General features: G+C 43.1%; 1 protein-coding gene across 7 annotated transcripts; it reads left to right on the forward strand.

Moving 5' to 3' along the window:
* Positions 1–4,411: 4,411 nt before the first annotated feature.
* LOC146375367 (uncharacterized) lies at positions 4,412–14,291 on the forward strand. Of its 7 annotated transcripts, none has more exons than XM_084948809.1 (6): positions 4,412–4,982; positions 6,822–7,215; positions 7,370–7,594; positions 8,081–12,165; positions 13,426–13,547; positions 13,690–14,291. In XM_084948809.1, the coding sequence occupies exon 4, from the start codon at positions 8,563–8,565 to the stop codon at positions 10,066–10,068; it is 1,506 nt and encodes a 501-aa protein (XP_084804935.1). In that variant the 5' UTR covers positions 4,412–4,982; positions 6,822–7,215; positions 7,370–7,594; positions 8,081–8,562; the 3' UTR covers positions 10,069–12,165; positions 13,426–13,547; positions 13,690–14,291. The 7 variants fall into 7 exon arrangements, with proteins under 7 accessions (XP_084804935.1, XP_084804934.1, XP_084804933.1 ...); XM_084948808.1 differs by having other exon boundaries at positions 4,423–4,982; positions 6,822–7,254; XM_084948806.1 differs by having other exon boundaries at positions 4,447–4,982; positions 6,822–7,594; positions 8,081–8,211; positions 8,464–12,165.
* Positions 14,292–22,382: the final 8,091 nt, after the last annotated feature.

Genomic DNA, 22,382 nt, shown 5'->3' on the forward strand with positions numbered 1-22,382 from the left:
CAAGCAGAGAAACATGCACAACATTGCTTCAGTCTCATAGCTACATGCAGCACAGTCAGTCCACCAAATCATCAAGCACTTAAAGTACCATTACTCATTAAAGACAGAAGGAAAATCACACTGCAACTCGATACACCTGGACAAGAAGCAAACTGGTAAGAGGGCTGATTTTACATTGACAGTTTACATTCAGGACTACGCTGCTATTGCTTTTCTTTGTTGTAACTTTTAAACTTTTTAAAATTTCTCTTCCCATTCAAATGAATGGCAAAATCTTCAAATCTCTTCAAACCTACCCTACTTTGAAACTTAACTACTTCAGAGTATGCAATAAGGTTGATTGTGTTCATCTGGACGTTGTGTTTTCAGTGGGAGAAACGCTACGTCATTCATCCAAGTGACTTCTTCACTTTTACTCTCATTCACATTGCATTTTTGCTCGCAAATAATTTTCTAGTTCATGTTAGTATGTTATGTTTACAATGTCCACTGACATTTTTAAGCAAGCTACTGGAAAGCACACAAAGTATTCATGAATTGTATGTAAAATTATTTTGTGAAAAATAATTATTGTTTTTTCCATCTCCCTTCACTCTTTGGCTCACCTTGTTCTTCCTGATCTTGTACAATCTCTTTGTCCTCTCCCTCTGATTTGAATTGATTAGGTAAATTAATAGTGAATTTAGACAAAATTAAACATCTGCTACTCTAACAGCCATCTTTCTATACACACACATCCCTCTTTACAATTTAGTCACAACAAAAAGTTACTTTGACGAGGTTTAAGCATTAAAAGCTCGCTGGTCAGTCATCTCCATGTGTTCTGTCCTTGGTCTTTCTCCCATTGCTCATCTTCTTAGCTTGGCCTGGATTTACTGAAGGGCTCCTAAATGTGGATTCCATTTATGTAAAATCATACTAACTCTTCACCACAATTACATATTTTAACTGTAGGCAACACTAACTAACTGTCAGAGAGCCTGACAGATGCTTACGGCACATCAGTTGACCAATCTAGTATTTGCCAAAGCTTCACAATGACATGTTTTTGGTTTTTTTGGTTTGTTTGTATAAAAGTCAACCCGACACACTGTTATGTTGATCACTCTGGACGAGTGTTTGTTTAAGCACCACACATATGGCTTTCATGGTTTGCCAACCTGTTCACCAACTCTCCGGTTGGTCTTCTGCACATGCTCCTGCTCACTCTGGTCTCCGGCTTGACTATATAAAAAGGAAAACCTCGTTAGGAAGATCATCACCACCTGTCCCTGCAGCCTCCCTGGCACCGCCCCCTTGAGCTCACTGCATCACTCCTCCCCTGCGGCTGAGCCAGGGACCACACCTCCACCACAGTTTGGATTTCTAAATAATATTTATTGGGTGTTTATAATTCATGTAACCATTATCAGTTACAATTACCATCAATCTGCATTTTGTTATTATTCAATTCAGAACTGCCCAGACCAGACACAGTGACATTCCACCAGAATCCCTTTGATCTCTGATCTTCTTTATGACATCAGCACACTAAAACCCTTAAAGAGGGGAAAGGTTCTCATTCTTGTCAGTCTTTCAAAGATAGTGGAAGAATTCACTAGGCAGTTAAACTACTCGAAACTTCAGTTTCTGACACAGTTGACCGTATTTTTAAAAAATCTTTTAGTTAGTACAGAGATTTAACATCAACTTCAATTTGAAATATGAGTCTGTCAAATCCTGTTGTGTGCAACCTGAGAGCCGAGAACGAAAAACTTAACCAGCAAATCAAAGAGCTGAAAAATGAGAATAAAACTCTCAAAGAACAAAACTCTACCATACGTGACCTTAAAGTCGAGAACGCCGACCTTAAGGAGCAAAAAAGAGAGCTGATAAATGAGAACAAAATTCTCCAAAAAAACATTGAAGTTCTCTTCAAACGAAGTGGGTTCTCCAAAAACAAGAGGAAAAGAGACCTGCAACTAGAGAATGAAAAAATTCACTTCAAAATTCAAGACCTGGAATATTGGAACCAAATTCTAAAGGATTTAAACAGCTCCAAAACCAAAGAGATCCAGCAACAGAAAGAGGTGATGCAGGAAATGGAGGCAGAAATCAGAGAGTTGCAAAGCACCAGGACAGGCTTGGTTATAAAAGTGGGAGACATGGAAAAGGACAACCAGTCTTTAAGAAAGGAAAATGATGTGACGATAAAACGCATGTGTGAGCTGAAAAGGGACTTTGAAAAGGAAAAAGATGACATGCAACAGGAAATACAGGCTGTTAAAGATAAACTCCATCAGGCAAACACAGCCTTTAAAGAGTTACAAGAGAGTGAAGAAAGAAAAAGGATCATGAATGAGGACAACAAAACAACGGACAGTGAACAGCTCAGACAGACCCTGGAACTCCAATGCGTTGCACGTGAAATTGACATATCGAGGCATAACGAACTTCTTGAACAGGACCTCCAGGAGCTTTCCAAAAGGAGTGGTGATTCTCAAAAAGAACTGAAACCACACGATGAGGGTGTGAAAGGAGAATCACGGATCTTCAAAGCCACTGAGAAAGACTCCGAACATGATTTTAACGTGACCAACAGAGAAAAGGAGTTGTTGTGCCATGAATTTGAGGCACTGAAAAGAGAGCTTGAAGAGGTCAAGAAAAATCTGTGTGATGTACAGGAAGCCTTGAAAACAGAAGACATGGCGTTGCAAACCCAAGCTCAGACTCCCAAAGTTTCACAGGAAGAACATAACAATCTGATAAACAACTACGATGTCCAAGTTGACATACTCAAACAAGAAAATAAGGCCTTAGAAAATAAGGTTAGTGACCTTACCAAAAAGATGTGGAATGGACGGGAAGCGATGAGACAAATGGAAAAGAACTTTCAAGAACAAAGGAAGCTACTCGAAAATCTCCGAGGAGAATTCGAGGAAATTTAGCACAACTACGACTTTGGCCCTCCCTATTAAACCTGGTTAACGCAGGTTCAATTCATTTGATTTAATTGGCCCAAAATGAGTGACTGCACCCAGACACTCAGTAGCAAAAAAATTACAGAGATTCAAGAGAGAAAACTGTTTCTGCATAGACTCCTATAGTACTGCAAGTCGTGTCATCACTTGGTGTCCTGCATAGAGTGCAGGTTTAAGGTATTTACCTATCTTTCAGAATTAGAAGCTATGCTGCGTCAGGGGTTATAACAGCTGTGCCCCCCCCCAACCGGTCGAGGCAGATGGCCGCCCCTCACTGAGCCTGGTTCTGCCGAAAGTTTCTTCCTGTTAAAAGGGAGTTTTTCTTTCCCACCGTCACCAAGTCTAAGGAGCTTGGAGAAAAGCGCCTGGACTTCTTTAACTTAAAGAAGTCCAGGCGCTTTTCTTTCCAAGCTCCTTAGACTACTATGGCCTTGATGACTGATAACCTTCACAGACACTGTCATCAAGGGTTTGCTCACAGGGGATCATCTGATTGTTGGGGGGTTTTCTCTCTTATATTGTATGGTCTTTACCTTACAATATAAACAGCCGAGAAGCGGCTATTTTTGCGATCCGGTACTTTAGAAATACATCTTAGCTGAACTGAACTCCATAACATCTGGACTGAAATGCCTACACACAACGGTAGGCATTTCAATCAAGAGCTCTGTCCAAAACGTTCAATGACAAGCATCAGCACCAGGATTGTTTTTTAGCTCACCAACAGTTCATGTTCCATACCCAGTTTTTATTGTAACTGCAACTTTGTAAGACTGGGTTGGGAGATGTTCTTGTGGTGAGCTTTTATTCACATAATTGGTTTCTTTAATAGTGAAATAAAATAAATTTGTATAACTGGAAACAGCGTTCTCATGTCTGATTATCACATTGTATTCTTTAAACCATGTAACAGAATATATAATATATATAATTTACTCATAGTAATATTAATATCTAATGTGATTGAGTTTCCTCATCTCTACTTATGTGCTGATGTGTTCACTGAGGCCATTGTATGGTCCATTTTGGCTGCATTTCCATGTTTTAAACATGAAATTTGCTTATTTAAAGAGTGTCTCATGTATCTCTTATGCAGAAATATGTGTTGCCTAGCTGGACAAATGTAGCACAGGTCTACTATTATTGGCCTAATGTATTTTAACAATCATTTCAGCATCCAGATAATCTCTTTCATCATCTCTTTAGATGAATTTAGCCTGGTTGTCATGAAATAGGCATTTGAAACAATAACTACCAGTATCTTTGAATGTGTGTGATTTCACTAATCCTACACATTCTTTGCAAGACAACTGGGTGCTTTTATGTAAAGAATGATCTGAGAACACTGAGGCTAATGAAGTAACAAGAGAAACATAGTAAGTAGTCTTTCAGTTTGCATGATCAATTTTGATTATTGTTCATTTTCATTTACCATGTCAACATGTTTTAGAGCAACGTTTTCTGATTTTGAGCTCTTTTAGGTGTACGTCATCGTCCAACACGTTCTCACTCCCAACTCGTCAAACGTGTGACGCATGGTCAGGCTCCCTCTGCTTCGCTTATGGACGCGCAGGGTACCCCCCTCGCGTCGGGAATTGACGTGAAGGCTCCTCCGATTGAAGAGATTGCTGCGGAAGTGCCTGTTGTCGGTATATTTAGACATTTTCCAAATCACATTGTAGTGACGTATACGGAACACAATAAATTATATAATGTAAACAACTACCTGAAAAACAGGTAGAACGATACTTTTCTATCGTTTATTGCATTTATGGAGGGAGTGATGTATGCTGGGTAATGGCACAGCTAGCTACTGGGTGACTTTATTCACCCGCTTCGGCTGTTATCAGTCCATACAATGGGCGTTATTAGCACAAATCAGTCCCATAGATATGGGCCATCTCCTGCTAGATTGTTCAGAAGGTTGTTCTCATCCATCCAGATGGAGGATCACTAACAGGAGCGTGGGAAGACTCCAGAATCCACTCTGGCTGGAATCCGGTGGATATGCAGTGTGTACAGGTAAGACCATTTAAACGGACAGCATTTATAGAATGACTATTAAAAGTCAGCGAGTGTCAGTAATGTTAATGTGGTTATCTTAGTAATACACCGAGTGCTAATATAACAGCTTTAAGATGCATTTGTAGATATTATTACGTGTTTTACCGTCTTTGTGGTGCTAGCTTAAAGTTACGGTGTAAACGTTAGCTTATATTGGAGGAAAGCTGTTACTGGTTAAACGATGTTAGCACAGAAATATTAGCTTCTGTCATGACTGATGAAGGTACTAGTTAATAAAGTTTCCAGTAAAGTGTTTAATCGCAGCCACAGACTGACAGCAAATATGTCGATTAGCTTCAGTGCATCTGTAATAAATATGTGCAAGTTTCAGTGCTTCGTTTAAACTGTATGATACTTATACTGACCCAGGGTCAGTGTAAAATACAATCCTAGCTGTGTGAACAAAGCCTGGCTCCTTTAATCCTGCATGACAAACCTCAGGATGCAGGTTATTATTACTCTTTCCTGCTGGCACACCTGTCACACCTGAGAGTCAGCTAGAAACGTACAGTGACGTGGACATCATGCAAAGACTGCCAGACTCTGTAATACTGCAAATGATCAGTGACTCAGGTTATCACTAAACTTTAAACGGCACCTCTGTGTCTCTGTGTGCTGAACATCTAGGATTGAGTCAGGCTGCATCAGCTGAAGCTGTTATTTGTATATATCAGTATTTTTTATTCAGGTGTGGGGAAAATACGTAAGACTGCAGTGAAGCGATGCACCAGATTAATCCCTGGCCAAAGCTATCGTACTTAAATCAGACTACTGATCCAGCCACATCAGCCTTTTGTGAGGTCTGTTTAAAGTAGACTAAAAGTGAACTGCAGGTTCCTGAGAGGTGGACTGTGAGCACAGAAACACATGTTCATACATACAGCTGCAGCAAACTTACATTAATTTTAAATAGATTTGTTACTCTGATGTCTGTCTCTGTGTTAGTCCTCTGACAGACTGGTGACCTGTCCAGGTGTGCTCTACCTATGACTACTGGGACAGGCTCTAGCCTTTTTAATAGAAATTTTCTGTTATTCTCATTTAAAGTATTTAAGTGCTTATGCATATGCTTAGTTGTGACACTGTTATAGACTGTTCAGTGGAAGTTTCTAAAACTAGATGAACTTACTTCAGCGTCAGCAGTTTGAGAAAACAACTCCCTTTACAGGTGCTGATAAGGCCAAGGGCACAAAACAGCTTAACCATTGATCGGTTAGGTTTCATAGCGAGGCACGTGAAGTGTGGTAGGATCAGTTTGTAACTTCCTCCCTCTTCCTTGGAATGCATAAAGGAGTAGGAGCACCACTTCTGCGGCAGCGCTGACATGACTGAACTGTGATGTTTGATGTGTGTTGGCGCAGTAATAAATAGCTTGATCACAGCTCTTTCTGTGTTGCAGACTTTATTTAAAAAATTCCACGACACCTCCCACCCTCCCACTGTGAACCTGAATTGAATATTCAGAAGACATTTGTTTAAATAGTTCTACAAATCTGAGCTGTTGGTGTGTCCTTGGATTGTGTGGTAATAATATTTGAGCCTGCAATCTTTCTTACTGAATCTCTACTATGAGTCATGTTACCTGAGATTAATTCTATGTTTACCTGTCAGCCTGGACGAATGTGCTGTGTGAAGGAAATTAAATTAAATCAGATCTGAACTGCTTACATTTGAGGAACCTGTTCATATTTAATTGAAATATGAACCAGTGGTTTTTTTGATTGCTGATTCCAAGAGAGTCTTTGTGGAAATCCTGTTTGGCTTTTTGTTATTTTAATTCTCTTCTCTGTTTTCCAGAACAGTTCTCCACAGTCGCTGTCCACATGGGTCAGTGGGACCAAGAAGCACTCTGCTAATGTGTGGACTCTGACCAGCAACATCCAGCAAGACCCAGACAGCGTTTTCTATCTCCCAGCTGGAGGTTTTTGTTTGTCTGTGACTGGAGAGTCAGATTTTTGTTGAGCTTCACACTTGCAGAGGTAAGTCAGTTTGCAGAGATCCCTCCCACCCTGGCTTTTATGTCCTAGATTTCTTATCTGAAAGAGTAATATTTCAGTGACTGCTGCTTATACCACAGGTTAATACACGCTAGTGATCCCTGATAAGAGAATCATCAATTTTGCCAACAAAGAAGCCTGGTGGATGTTTGTTTACAGTCTGATGATGGGACATCATGCTCTGCATCTTCAAAGTTTGCCTCCTCATTATTATTCATACCCAGTAATGTGAAGTATGCTTATATCTACTATAACTGAACCAACCTGGTGCTCTTCATTTATGGAGGCTGTTGAGTCTGAATGTTGGATGTTGTGTATCTCGTGTTCTCTGGGCTTTGTTGTCCTCAGTCTTTTCGCAGGATCAGAAAACAAAACCAGGAGGCGCGTAAATGTTTCTTCTCCATGATGTTTCTTCAAATGTTTCTTCTGGATGATGATAAGACTGTGACACGGGATGCCACCTTTGGTCTTGTGATGAAGCAAAGCTCAGGAAGAAGTGTGATTAAATGGTACCCACATGTGTGCTGCTGAGAAGGATGTACAGGGGCACCTGCAGCCAAATCCAAGCTTCAGGTTAGTTGTAGTTGCAGAACGCTATAGGACTGAGACAGCTGAGGCATCAAATGTTTGATTAAACGGATGAAAAAGAGAAGTTTCTTCCCTATAATTATCACTTCTTAAAATCTGTAGCAACTTCAAGTCTGTCAGCATGCTGAGCATGCTCAGAATGTGACAATATATTTTTGTTCAATATTTAATTTCTTTCAGTTGCAATTGTTAAATGAAAAAAAAATAAAAATATATTCTTATAATTTAGCAAACTAATTTATCAAAAAAAATATACATATATCTGTATTAGTTTTAATAAATTAATTTGACACCTGTATTGAAAATACCATATTGTATTCATACAGAATCAGTATGGTATCATTGTTTGTCTGCTCACTGATTGCTGAAACTAAGAGCTACTTTGATCTGTTAAGATCTAAAGTATCCAAAGTTGAGCTCTGATGTTTCTTCACCCCTGTGTGTGATATGTGATTTCCTACATGCTGGCAGAGCAGAGCGGCAGTTTGTGCTCACAGATGGTGACGGTGTGGAGAGACGGTGGTGTTTCCTCAGAAGAACCAGCAGAGTCACTTGCTGACTGATGTTCGTCTGCACTGCACAGAGGAAATCAACTGACCAAGGTTTGTCCAGTGACGTGTTATGAAATGTATATTTGTTTTATGCTTACAGTTATGTTTTTCTTGACAGAGGCTCTGCAGAGGTTAGACAAAGCAGAGAAAACATGTGCTTTACATTTTACTGTGATTTATTGAGATATTTGTTGCCTGATGTTCAGCAGGAATGGAGAAATAGAATCAAAGGGAGATGTTTTTGCTGTTTTTGTAATGATGTAAGTAAATCTTCAATATTATTTATTTGCTTGGTTATATTAGGAGTGTTTCTGAGTGAGGGGGAGAGGAGTCATCATCCAGGTAAAGTGACGTAGAGCTACACACAGCATAGTGGCATACGTGAACTCACAAGCATTTAGTATGTCACCACGGGCACAACAGAGATTGAGCAAAGTCTTAGAGGCCCCAAATCTAACATTCACACATGAAGGAGCAAACATGGCAGATTTAATGGGAGCAGGGGAACCCCATGACTGCGTCAGAAGAGCACAGGTTGAAGAAAAAATTAGAGAGGACCTGAAGGCAGAACCTATACCTGGAGCTGAGGACTGGTTCACTGATGGATGTTGCCACAGAGACGAAGAAGGACTGAAAGCAGGATATGCGGTAGTCTGCAGAGTAGGAGAGGAGTATCAGGTCAAAGAAGCAGGAAGAATTGGGGGACAGCAGTCGGCACAGAGAGCTGAAGTGATAGCCCTAGCTCGAGCCTTGAGATTAGCTAAGAATAGGAGAGTGAACATCTACACTGACTCAGCGTATGCATTCGGAGCAGCTCATGTGGAGCTGGCTCAATGGAAAAGAGCAGGATTCAGAACAGCAACCAATGCACCTATCTGCCACAAAAGTGAAATGGAGGAACTGGAAAAGGCCTTGGCTGACCCAGATGAAGTGAGTATCATAAAATGCAAAGCGCACTCACAAGGAACCAGCATGGTGGCAAAAGGAAACCAGAAAGCAGATGAAGCCGCAAAAGAGGCGGCAGACTACAAAGGACGGAAACAAATGATACAGGTAACTGCAGAAGAGGAAGTATCCACTAACATGACGGAGGAAGTCAAACAGGCTCAGGAGGAGGCATCCCCAGAGGAAAAGGGGGTGTGGAAAAACAAAGGAGCCTGGCAGGATGGACACTTGTGGAGGGGGCCAGACGGGCGCCCCGTGTTGACAGCCAAAATGGCAAAACAGAAGGTGGAGGAGGCCCACGGACTTGCCCACGTGGGGGTAGCACAGATGGAGAGAAACTTGTGTCATTGGTGGCATCCTGAGTTGAAAGAAATGATAAGGGAAAAGGCCAGGATGTGTTTAATCTGTGGCGCACACAATCCCAAGCCAGCGGTCAAACCGGAAGTGGGCTTCACACCGTACGAGCTGCAAACTGGGAGACAGTTTCCGGCCCCTTGGACGGTGGGCTCGGTGGGACAGGACACCAGAGGGAACAGGTCTCACGCAGACTATTGGAACGAGTTAAAGGCGCTGGTGTCCAGTTTCACCAAACAGGTGGCTTGTGAAAAGCCCACAGGAGGAGGAGAGGTCCCGGACGCAAAGGCAGTGTGGCTGAAGGTCATCAAACGCAAGTGGAAGGAACCCCGTTGGACTGGTCCATACGAGGTGTCGGCTCGGACAGCTACAGCGGTTCAACTGAGAGGGAAAGGCGACGCCTGGTATCACTGGACGCAGTGCGCAGCGGCGCACGAGGACTTGGTGGGGAGAAATCAATCTCCACCCAACACAGGTGAAACTCAGAGGCAGAATAAACCCTCACACCTGTGCAACGGGCCAACCGGTGGTCTACCCGGGAGGTCGAAGAAAGAAGAGCAGCCTAGGAGGAAGTCGCCGCGCCAGCGAAAGAGAGCGGCACCAAACTGAGCATCTAAAAAGGGCTTTGAAGTTTTTGCTACAACATAACTTACACACAACACCATGCCATCACAACAATCAGATACTCGTGACGAGAAAAGAGTTCAAAAGGCTATCACAATGTTCAATAATACCATAGGTTTAATGTCGATGATGTTTTTAATCACAGCTATATGTTTTTTGGTTTATTTTTTGCAGGCCGACAAGGGAAAACTGTCTGAGCACGGAGGTCAGGCCGGCCCGGCGCTGTTTGATACGCCACTTACACCACTCGTGATCCTTAGTGACTTCAGGCCGTGGGCGAGAACGAAGCGCGAGGTCTCTGGTAAAAAGGATGAGTGTCTCAGCACATACGGTGGAGTAGAATTAGATTATGTTAAGGGTTCCACAACTTCTTTCACGTTTGATCTGTGTGATGTTTTTAATTGTCAGGATGTAAGCAGTAGCTGGAGGGGATATAATGTGTGGGTCTGTTGGGACTATTCAGTGAGTACACACTGCGAAAGGGGAAATCGGCCTTATGACAGCTGGTGCCGTAATTGGGATCAGGTAAGGGGTTACACTGGGGAAAATTGGGAACCGCCAGAATTAGGACCAGAAAATGAGCTTAAACTTCAAAGGGACTACAGCCCATCTAAAAATCTGTTAACCTTATCATTAGGTAATTGGCGTCGGGAAAAACCTGTATATCTAATCTTGGGGGTGGAAACAGCTGGGGTTGATCCAAAAGTGTTAATTAAAGTTAATTTTCTAGAAAAGACTAATCCCAGGTCGCCAGGTAGAGAAGAAATGACAACACACGTGATTCCCAATCCAATGAACTCTGTTGCATCTTTTACAGGGCAAGAGGGGAGCGGGTCGTCGGAGGCTGGACCAGAGGAACAGGAACCAAAAGTTAGACAAGTCGTTTCGGTGGACTACAGCACGTTAAAACCTCAAGATCTGATTGAACGCGCCACCGGGTTCAGTGACAGCAACATCTGGCTGGACTGGATGGCCCAAAACGCTAAAGAACAGAAAGTGTCTAACTGTGTAGCTTGTGCTTCCGCAAGGCCGCGTTTATTTACTGAGCCAGCACCGCTGCATCCAGAGGATCAGTGGGGCTATAACTGTATGTTGCGAATGACTAGAGAAGTTGTTAATACGGGGAACTGCACTGTGTTGTCCAGTCTATTTCCCCCTATTGACAAACTCACGCGAGCAGGACCGTTTATGCCCAGAAAAGATAACTATACGTGTTTTACTTTTTCCACAGATAAAGTTAAATATCGACTAGGGGAAATCGATCCAAATTGGTGTTCGGTCACCCGGACGGGTAGGACCACCAACAATGTGAGTGATGCAGCCACCGTAATTGGAACATGGGCTAGAAGCGGGCTGTATTAGTATTGCGGGCATAGGACTCTTGTGGTTCGTGTTCCTGTGGGGAGCTTGGGTACATGCGCAATGGTGAGACTAGGGGCGCCACTTATGCTAATTGGAAACCAGGTAAAAGCGATTCCACAACACAACACGCGCACATTGGCAGCTAAACGCAAAAGACACATTTTAATGAAGACAGGCTTTGATGGCACACATGCATACGACCCTAGGTTGAATTCCCCCACCTGGATTGACTCCATTGGAGTGCCCAGGGGAGTTCCAAATGAATTTAAACTCGCTGATCAAGTAGCAGCCGGTTTTGAGAATATTCCAATAATCTCTGTTTTCTTTCCAGTGACCCCAAACAAGAACGTAGATAGGATAAATTATGTTCATTATAATGTGCTGAGACTCTCTAACCTCACCAAAGATGGCATGGAGGGGTTGGCGGAGCAGGTGGGTCCGACCTCGTTAATGGGCGTGCAGAATAGGATGGCCCTTGATATGGTATTGGCAGAAAAAGGGGGCGTCTGTTCCATGTTTGGCGATCAGTGCTGCACCTTCATTCCCAACAACACTGCTCCAGATGGCTCAGTGACTCGGGCTCTGGAGGGCCTAAAGAGCCTTTCTGAAACTATGCATGATCACTCAGGTATTGACAATCCGCTGGAGGGCTGGCTGACCTCAGTGTTCGGACGATGGAAGGGGCTTATTGTGTCGGTCATGCTGGCTTTATCTGTTTCGGTATGTATTATGGTTACCTGTTGTTGTTGTCTCATTCCTTGTGCCAGAAGAGTGTTAGTGATGATGTTTAGGAGGGCAGTGGAGCCTAGAGTTATCACTCCAATGTCCATGATGCCGATGATGTACGTAGGACCTGCTGTGTAGGCCAAGGAGTGACATGACACAACTGTCAGTGTTGTGACCTCTGGATTCTCCAGAGGTCAACAGAGGGAATTGTGGGATAAAAGGGGTGTTCTTTTTCTTTTCTTTTATTATTTTGTTATTTTATCATCGGCATTATTGAAACCTCAGAATCATATAATCATAATCATAAGAATCATATAAGCAGCCTTTAATTAACCTTTGATTAAAGCTTTTGACATTACATTGACATTTGTATTACAGTGATGGTTATAACCTCAGGTTGATTTTCCATTTACAAGTGCCAGAATAATCATATGCTCTTTCATTGCAGGTGTTACCATGATCATCTCATACATATTGCTGTTTGTTGCTCATTATAGAGTTGTGCTCAAATTAATAAGGGTTAAAAGCTACAGTCAGCGCGAATGTCTGGCTGATCTATGGAAGGGAAAGGCTTTGAGCATAGAAGGCCGCACGCGCTTACACAACACTGATATCATGTTATTCTTTGCGATTCTGTATTCAGTTATATCTTTTGTTATGTTTTAGTAGTGGCAATTGATTAAACAATATTCATTTAATATTACATACTTGATTTAGAGCATTACACACTGATCACCTTAACCAATCTGGAAATCCTTGTAGCTGCAATATTGTGTCTCCGCAGGGGACAGTTGGCTCCAGGAGATAGGCGGGAGTCAGTGCCTGTCCTCGGGAAGGAGAGAATGTTCTTTTTGCTGTGTTAAATAAAATGGTCAACATTGATTGTATTGCACCTGTCATACGCATGAAGGGGCGTTCTAATACCCTGATTTCATAAAACTATTGTGATGTGATTTTTGGGGTGAGATCTGATGCTGTCTGCGTACGGTGTCCATCTCCCACGCGTGTGATCATTAAAATCATCGTTTCACTCAACCCGGCCGGACCAGTGTTGTTATTGTGACTTTTCCTCTTGTATCCATCCCCAATATTTGAATCCGTAACAGTGGATACACTTGTCTCCCCTTTAAAGGAGACAATCCAAGTCATCCTTAAATGTTAGTGCTTTCAAATACACAAACAGGACAAAAATGAACATCCAACTTTGACTGTAATACAAAATAAATCTTTGCATGTGTGTTTTCAAACTCTCAGATGGGCAGCATATCAGTCTTGGACTGTCTAACCTGCCGGAGCAGCACTGAATGACCACCACACATGAGCATGTTCCTGCAACATTCAGCATCTGATCCTTCATCTGTGTGCTTCTGCTTTTGGTAAGTAGAGTTACCCAACTCCAGTAACTCTAAACACATGCCATCCATTTCTAACGGCCTGGTTACTTCCTGTCAGTTACTTTAGAAACCATGTGGTCACCTGACCTAACACTGTTTCTTCTTCTTCCCCTTAATGTTCAAGTGTCACATGTCAAACAGCTGGAGAGGAAACTACACCAGTGTACTGAGATGTTTCACCAACACGTGCCAGATGCTGTTCCTTCATGGTGACATCACCAGAGACAGCCCCACCCACCTCAGGACCTCGCCATTGATCATGATGATTATAATGATGACAGCGAGCGGAACTAAGACTGTAAAAATCCACGACCAGAATTTTTCTTTCTAATTATTAATGAATACTGAGAGCCTCTTTCTGTGTTTTGTCTGTTTTGGGGTTGTTGTTTTTTACCTCATTTGTTACTAACAAAGTTCACCAAACTCACACAGTTTACATTCTGTATGTTTCCATCTTTACCAGCCACACTCTAACTGCATTTAAGAAAATAATCCTTAGAAATCGTCGTTTTTCTCTTTTGTAATTGATGATAATTCAGTGAATATACTGCGCTGCTTCCTTTTATTGCATCACACATTGCTTTAAGTTTTTCAGTGTCCAGTTATTTTTTACTGCTGTTTGAATTCTCTGTATGTTTGACCCTGTAGACTGTTTGATGGACTGCTTGTCTTCCTGTTTGTTACCGCCGCCTGTTTTTTAATAAAGATTTGGATTTGTGACTTCAACACAGCCTCTGCGTGTCCTCCCTTTGTGTCCTCTTCCTCTGTGAATGTGTTGCATGTGTCACAGATTCATTTTATTAACAGCTTTCCCACAGTGAGTTGCATCAGCATTCATTCACAGCACATTTCAGAAGGATTCAGATTAATACAGTGATCTTACAGTCAGAATGATCCTGACAGAGTGCCACTGTAAATCATCTTTCATCAGGTAAATTTTAAAGTTCAGTATTTCAAAGCAGGAGTTATGAAGAATCATATTGGCATTAGGACTAATAATATGTACTTACAAAGTCAAAGTTTTTTAATTATGCTAGAATATTGGAAGACAATCAACTTTTAGTGTTTTCCGCATATTAATTATTCTGAAATAGAGACGGTGACCCTAACTGTACAGAAGCACTAAACAACTGACAATCTAACAGACATCATTGGCCTGAGCCGTCATGCACAGTGAGTCTGATCCTTTGCTGTGAGAGTCTGACAAGCATGTTTCTGGTCAGTTTGGAAGAAATAATATCACAATGTTGATCTTTCTTTCCAATATTCCTTCTCTTTTACAACATAAACTGTGATTGTTATGAAGGAAAGGAAGGCTCAGGGTTGAGTAATCAGCATCATGGGCTCATCCGATTAGGATAAGAATAAGCAGTCATCTAATCATTCACAGGGTTCTCCTTTTATTCTCAAATCAATAAAGCAAAGAAGGAAGGAAAGAAAGACACACATGGACTGCCAATGCTGAAAGAAAACAGAGAAGTTACTCATTACCTTAAACAATACATAAAATAAGAAAAACCAGAACAGAACCTCACCTCTGCTGCCGCCCCGTGTGGGAGTGAAGAAAGAGTGAGCCTAAAGTGAATGCAGTCCTTATATAATGTGTGACAGGTGAGTGCAATTAAGGACAAGCACCACACCCAATCAAAGGTGAGAGAACTAAACAAGGTGCATCTGGTGAAGTGAGTGGGTGTGCTGGGATGTGCTAAAAGGTGGGTCTCTACAACAGCCGCCCCCATATTTCTAGTGAGAAATATGTTGATATGATCAGGATCAGTCTTCGTCAGGAAGCGGGGGCAGGGGTATAAGACAGGAGACAGGGCGGATATAGGTTTTATCCTGTGCTAAGACTTCCACGGTTCTGATGCGTTCATCTGGGCTTTTCAGGAGGCGTGTCACTCTGCCTATGGGCCAGAGGGCACGTGGAAGGCGTGAATCCATGATCATTACGACAGAGTTCAGTGTGAGATCTGGGTTCTCCTTCTGCCATTTGTGTCTTCTTTGGAGGGATGGTAGATAGTCCTTTATGAAGTGCCGCCAGAAGTGATCTGCCAATATTTGTGCATGTCGCCATCGTCGTCAACCTAGGAGGTCAGAATCAGAATAGGATACTAAGGGAAGTGACGAATCATGTCGGCCCATAATGAGAAGGTTTGGGGTTATGGGATCAATATCCGCAATGTCTGAGGATACATAGCCTAGGGGTTTTGAGTTAAGAATGCCTTCAATCTCAATTAGGACCGTTCTTAAGACCTCTTCAGTGACCATTTGTGCACCAATGGTTCTCTTCAGAGCATTCTTCACAGAACGTATCTCCCTCTCCCAGGCTCCACCGAAATGGGGTGCATGCGGGGGATTGAATTTGAAATGGATTCTTTTAGTCATCAGGACCGGCTGTAGAGTCGGAGCAAGGTTGTCAAAAGCAGCCCGTAGTTCCTTATCTCCTCCTTTGAAATTAGTTCCTTGATCACATAATTTCCAGGGGTGTTCCTCGTCGAGAAATGAATCGTTGGAGGGCCATGAGGAAGGGGTCGGTATCCATGCTGTTTAGGAGGTCAAGATGTATACACTGAGTCGTGAGACATTTGAATATTATTCCCCACCTTTTCTCCGATCTGCGGCCGGTCTTGACCATGTATGGTCCAAAGCAGTCTATTCCTGTGGAGTAGAAAGGTGGTTTGAATAACCTAAGACGAGCAGCAGGCAAGTCTGACATTTTTGGAATGATGGGCTGTGCTCTCCATTTCTGACATGCAACGCAGCTATACTGATGCCTGCGTACGGCTTCCCTTCCTCTGAGAATCCCAAATTTCCGACGTAGTTCAGCAAAAAGTCTTTCTGAACCAGCATGATGCAGTTTGTCATCATAATCTTGTATGATCAGTTTGGTCACTGGATGAGCAGGATCAAGTACTATTGGGTGAATGACATTCAATTCCAAGTCTGGGCTTTGCCGTAGTCGGCCTCCTACATGGATAAGTCCAGAATTCCTGCACAACACTGGTGACAAACACAATAGACGGCTGTCGGATGAGAGGGGTTTGTCTGACTGTAAACGGGCTAAATCTTCACCGAAACTGTCCAGTTGTGCCTGACGAAGGATTTCTTGTTCTGCTGTTAGATAATCAGCTGCAGAAGGAATGTTACCCTTTTGGTTGGAGAGTGAACGAGCCGTGAAATCCAATAGCTCTTGATAGATTCTGAAGCTGGGTGTGTATGTATGGGAGGGTATACTGACAATACCAAAAAAGTAGGATTTCTTTAACTCAGTCTGATCATCATCAGGATGGAGATCTGTAACTGTGGGCCAGTTATTCGGAGGTTCATGCAGAAACGAGGGACCCTCGGTCCACCTGTTTGGGCTAAGGAACTCTTTCAGGGATTTACCTCTCGTAACATCATCAGCAGGATTTGTGGCTGAATTGATGTATCTCCAGTCTTGACTGTTTGTGAGGTTTTGAATTTCTGAGACTCTGGCTCCTACGAATACCTTGAAATGGCAGGAATCTGACTGAAGCCAGTGAAGTACAGTTGTTGAGTCAGTCCAAAGGGTGGTAGTTCTGACTGGTAAGGTGAGTTCTGTTTGTATGAGCTCACAGAGGCGTGGGCCTAGTAGGGCTGCGCATAGCTCCAGTCTGGGTATTGTTAAATTCCGTTTAGGAGCAACACGTGAGCGAGCTAACAAGAAACTCAGTTCCACATGACCTTCAAGATCATCTGATCTCAAATATGCGACAGCACCATATGCTCGCTCCGAAGCGTCACAGAAGATATGAATGTCTCGAACTGTGGTAGAAACATTCATTTCCTTAGAAGTATAGCAATGTGGGATGGCAATTTGTGGAAGATAACAAAGTTCTTCTTCCCAGGACTTCCATGCCTCTAAGAGGTTGTATGGAAGGGAAGGGTCATCCCAATCTCTCTCCTTTCTCCATAGCTCTTGCACCAAGGTTTTGGCGCGTGTTGTGAATGGGAGTAAGTAGCCTAATGGGTCATACAGACGAGCAAGTACTGCATAGATACAACGCACTGTGGTGGGGTGTGAGGCTAGAGTTCTGTATTTATAGGCAAACAAGTCAGTCTCACAATTCCACAATAATCCTAATGTGCGTTCATGTGGGCCAGATGGCTTGTCTTCAGTCAGGCAAAGTTCATTACTTGCCATTCTTACCTCAGATGGTAGATGGCTAATCACAACAGGATTATTGCTGGCCCACTGGCGAAGATCGAAGCCTCCTTCTGATAGATGGTTTCTTAATTTGTCTAGGAGTGTTCGAGCTAACTCTGCTGATGGAAAACTCTGCAAGCAGTTATCAACATAGAAACACTGCATTACTGAAGACTGCACATCTTTGTCAGATTGATATTCCTTCACATGTTTCTGCAGTGCATAGATTGCACAACAAGGGCTGCAGGTCGTACCGAAGGGGAGTACCTGCCACTCATACACTGAAGGGGGAGCTGCTTTGTTCATGTCACGCCACAGGAATCGGAGGAGTGGTTTATCAGGAGGCAGAAGACGGACTTGGTGAAACATGCCTTTGATGTCGCCACTTATTGCCACTGAATGTTGCCTAAAACGCAACAAAACACCGAGAAGTGTTGGCCCAAGGATTGGTCCTGGCAATAGGTACTTATTGAGACACTGACCTTGAAATGTGAAAGAGCAGTCAAAGACTATGCGATCTTTATTGTTGTGACTTGTCATATGATGAGGAATATACCAGGCTTCTTTGCTATTGTGCATCTCCTCCGGGCTAAGTTTAACTACATAGCCTGCTTGCTCCAATTTCAAAATCTGATCCTTGTAAGACATGGCTTTGTCAGGATCTTTAGCTAACCGAGCCTCAGTGTTGCGGAGTCTAGACATGACTACAGTTGGAGGGACATTCAAAGGAGGAAAGTTTGCCATCCGAAGAAGAGGAGTGGCGTAGCGATTAACACCATTGATCTCAACCCTTTTTGTGGCCTGTTCAAGGAGTTCCAGTGCCAGTTGATCTTGCTTTGATCGGATCACAGATTTCTCACTGTATTCAGGTAAAGTGTCTAGTTGCCATAGCTTCTCAACATGATAACGCAGTACGTCTGCAGATGAACTGAGAGATGTGAACAAACACTGCACATGCTCTGTACTGCTCTGGGGCTGAAAATCTGTGATCGGACCTTGAAGTGTCCATCCTAATTGGGTTTTAACTCCTGCAGGAGACCCATATGGTCCCTGTCTCAATGGAGCAGTAGGTGTGATGAGGTGAGTATGATCTGAGCCTATGAGCAGGAGTGGCGCTGCTTTATTAATAATGGGTAATGGGATACCGTGAAGATGCTTGTATCTCCGTTGGAGAGATGATACAGGGTAGGTGTGGTCTGAAAGTGCTAGGTGACTTGCAGTGAAGGCATTATTAATTGTGTAGGTTTTCTCTGGGTGTGCGATGGGTGAGATTTTGAAACTTACGGAAGAACCTTGAATAGTTTCAACTTCTTGACGGACAGTTCTAAGTGATAATCTCTCTGCTTCCCCAGTTAGGTTGAGATGCTGTGCCGCTGATGGTAGAAGAATGGTACGCTGGGAGCCATCATCAAGTACTGCATATGTTTCAAGAGTTCTTTTGCCATTTCGCAGGAGCACTTTCACAACCTTTAAAAGGACACTAGGACAATCACTAGGTCTATCAAAGTACAGTGTCCTCACTACAGGATTAGATTCAGTTGTAGATCTCTTATTTACATCACATAGGATCTGTAGATGTCGTCCCATACAGGTGGCACATGCTTTCCTCAGGTCACACTTTGCGGCCTGATGAGTCCTAGCACAACGCCAACACTGTTTGTTTGCTTTTATCCAGTTTATTTTCTCATCCTTTGTCTTCTGAATGAACTCGGGACACTTACTAATGTGGTGTTCAGGTGAGCGGCAATATGCACATGTTGCCTTAGTTGTTATGATCGGTTGTGCTGCCTGTACAGGATCATCAGATGTATTTGCCCCATGTAATATTGTTGTAAGTGGAGAGGTGTACTTACGGGCAGGTTGTGGCTGGTTGAAGGATGAAACAGGACTGGCCTTTCTGGGTTGACACTTGCATTCCATTTGCAACCAGGATGAGAACAAAGGCAAGGTATACGTTATTTCTCCCTGTTCCCTGTAAACGTGCCGTTTGAAGCGACTGAAATGCTCTGCAGGCAACTTCGCTAACAAGCGATCAACATGGGAGCCACAATCTAGTTCTGCACGTCCTTGTTCTCCCATAGTGCTAAGCAACCCAACTAAAGCCTGTACACGAAGAGCAAAATTATCAAGACTCTGACCATCACCTGCTCTGATAGGAGGCAGTTCCAGTATATTCTTTAGCTCTTTCAATGCCAGCTGTCTTGGTTGCCCATAACGCTCATCAAGGGCTTTGATGGCTTGAGTGTATGGGTCAGGAGCGTAGGAAAAGGCAAGAGCTAATCGTTTAGCTTGGTCTACTTTGAGGTGATCAAGAAGGACATGATATTTGAACTGCTCTGTCTCATGAGGATCAAGAAGGTTTGTAAGGGCCATCCGTAACATCCTGTATTGCATTTCGTCTTCTCTACTAAGGTCTGGAAACGAAGGACCTTCAAGCTTATATACATGTGTTCTCGTGCTAGAGGAGTGACCCGAGCTAGCAGTAACAGGTATCAAAGGTTTCTGTTCATGTGAGGCATTGGATGTAGCTGGTTGCTGCTCTAGAGGAGGGCAATACTTGTGGTCAGATATGCAAATGAGAGGTTGAACAGGGTCTTCAGCTAAAGGAACAGCAGGTTGAACACGAGACCTGGTGGGGATCCTGCCGTGATAAGGCCAGGAAATCAAAGGGAGTCTCATCTTCTGTAGCAAGGACTGGTCTAGGTAAACCAGTTGAAGGGATTGCAGCATCTAATATTGTTGAATTAGGTAAAGGAGGGCTGGCAGCTGTAACTAAGCCAGACTGACGGCTAATCTGTGGGGGCTGGAAGGGTGATTGACAGGTTGCTGTATCAATCACTGGGAGCTGCTCATGTTGTTGATGTGTTTGAGGACTGGCTCGTAAACTGCATACAGAAGATCTGATTCCATCAGATGAGACAGTGCGAATTGAAGATCTGGAGCTACGAGAATGGGAAGGAGATGATTGAATCATAAATTGCCTGATCTCCCTCATCGTCGTCAGGAGTTCCCTCATGACCTCATCTTGGTTGGTAGGTAAAGGAGCAGGGCGGGTCTCTGGTTGACTTTCTGACTCTCCGACAGGATCCTGCAGCCCATGTGTGTCTTTGTCACTATGCTGGCATTCGGTTTGACTCTCTGTCTCACATGTAGCTCTTCTACTTCCATGATACTGAACGTCATACTGCTGCAGGTGGGCAGGAGGTCGACTATCACGACTGGATCTTCTCAAACCTTCAGTCAATGGCTGCTTTGAATCCATGACGCTAACACTGCTCCGGCTCGGAGGACCATGTTATGAAGGAAAGGAAGGCTCAGGGTTGAGTAATCAGCATCATGGGCTCATCCGATTAGGATAAGAATAAGCAGTCATCTAATCATTCACAGGGTTCTCCTTTTATTCTCAAATCAATAAAGCAAAGAAGGAAGGAAAGAAAGACACACATGGACTGCCAATGCTGAAAGAAAACAGAGAAGTTACTCATTACCTTAAACAATACATAAAATAAGAAAAACCAGAACAGAACCTCACCTCTGCTGCCGCCCCGTGTGGGAGTGAAGAAAGAGTGAGCCTAAAGTGAATGCAGTCCTTATATAATGTGTGACAGGTGAGTGCAATTAAGGACAAGCACCACACCCAATCAAAGGTGAGAGAACTAAACAAGGTGCATCTGGTGAAGTGAGTGGGTGTGCTGGGATGTGCTAAAAGGTGGGTCTCTACAACAGTGATCAAAGGTACTTATGTTCACAGCGTGTAATAATACTGACAGTCCAGGGCATTGTGGTCTGTTGAGCTAGGGCTAGGGTTAGGGTTAGCAATTCAGACATATGTAATCAATATTAAACGTCTCTGACGTGGGCCACTGTCCGCAGTGTTGGGAAATCCATACCAGGCTGGGACGAGTCAAGGTAGGTGAGCATCCACGAGAAGACACAGCAGATGCATCCTACTAATACTGACAGGACCAGGAGACTCCAGAAACCGAGCATCTTCTCTTCAGTGCCATCCTCTCCTGTCACCCTCTCTGCCCGCAGCTCTTTGAGTATGGGGTAGATAAGGGCGCAGAGAAACCCTTATTACTAATTTGTATTATAATTCAATTTTCATGAAATATTCATATTCAGTATTGGTCCTTATATTAATAACCACGTATCCACCCAGGCTCATGGTGGGGCAGGGCTCTGTCCTGGGATGCTTGAGTACAAGGTAATGTACACCCTGACCAGGTATCCAGTCTGTCAGAATTGTTTTCAATATTTGGTTCAAAAACATGAGTGACAACAAAAATCCAACTAGGATTCTTGCATATGATGAATGAAGTCTGTCTTTGACTGTATTGTCCAGCTGATCCATCAAACCCCCAGCAGGTGAACCTTATTTAAGACATAACACGGCAACAATGTAAAAAATGAAACAGCAACAGTCTAAATGTAAAGTGCATTCTAAACTCCTCTTCAATAAATCATATGCAAAGAGTCATTCAGGACTGTAAAACGTGAACTACAGAACCCAGAGTCTTCATCATTAAATCTCTGGTTGCTTCATTTTTCTATCCTATATCAGATACTTTAAGGTTAGGTTAGGTAAACTTGCATTCTCATGGTGAGGCAAAGTGCTTTATGTGTGTGTGTGCGTGTCATGAACGGCT

The sequence above is a fragment of the Perissodus microlepis genome, chromosome 13, assembly GCF_051167445.1.
Source record: "Perissodus microlepis isolate ML-2025 ecotype Zambia chromosome 13, ASM5116744v1, whole genome shotgun sequence".
Taxonomy (NCBI): Eukaryota; Metazoa; Chordata; class Actinopteri; order Cichliformes; family Cichlidae; genus Perissodus; species Perissodus microlepis.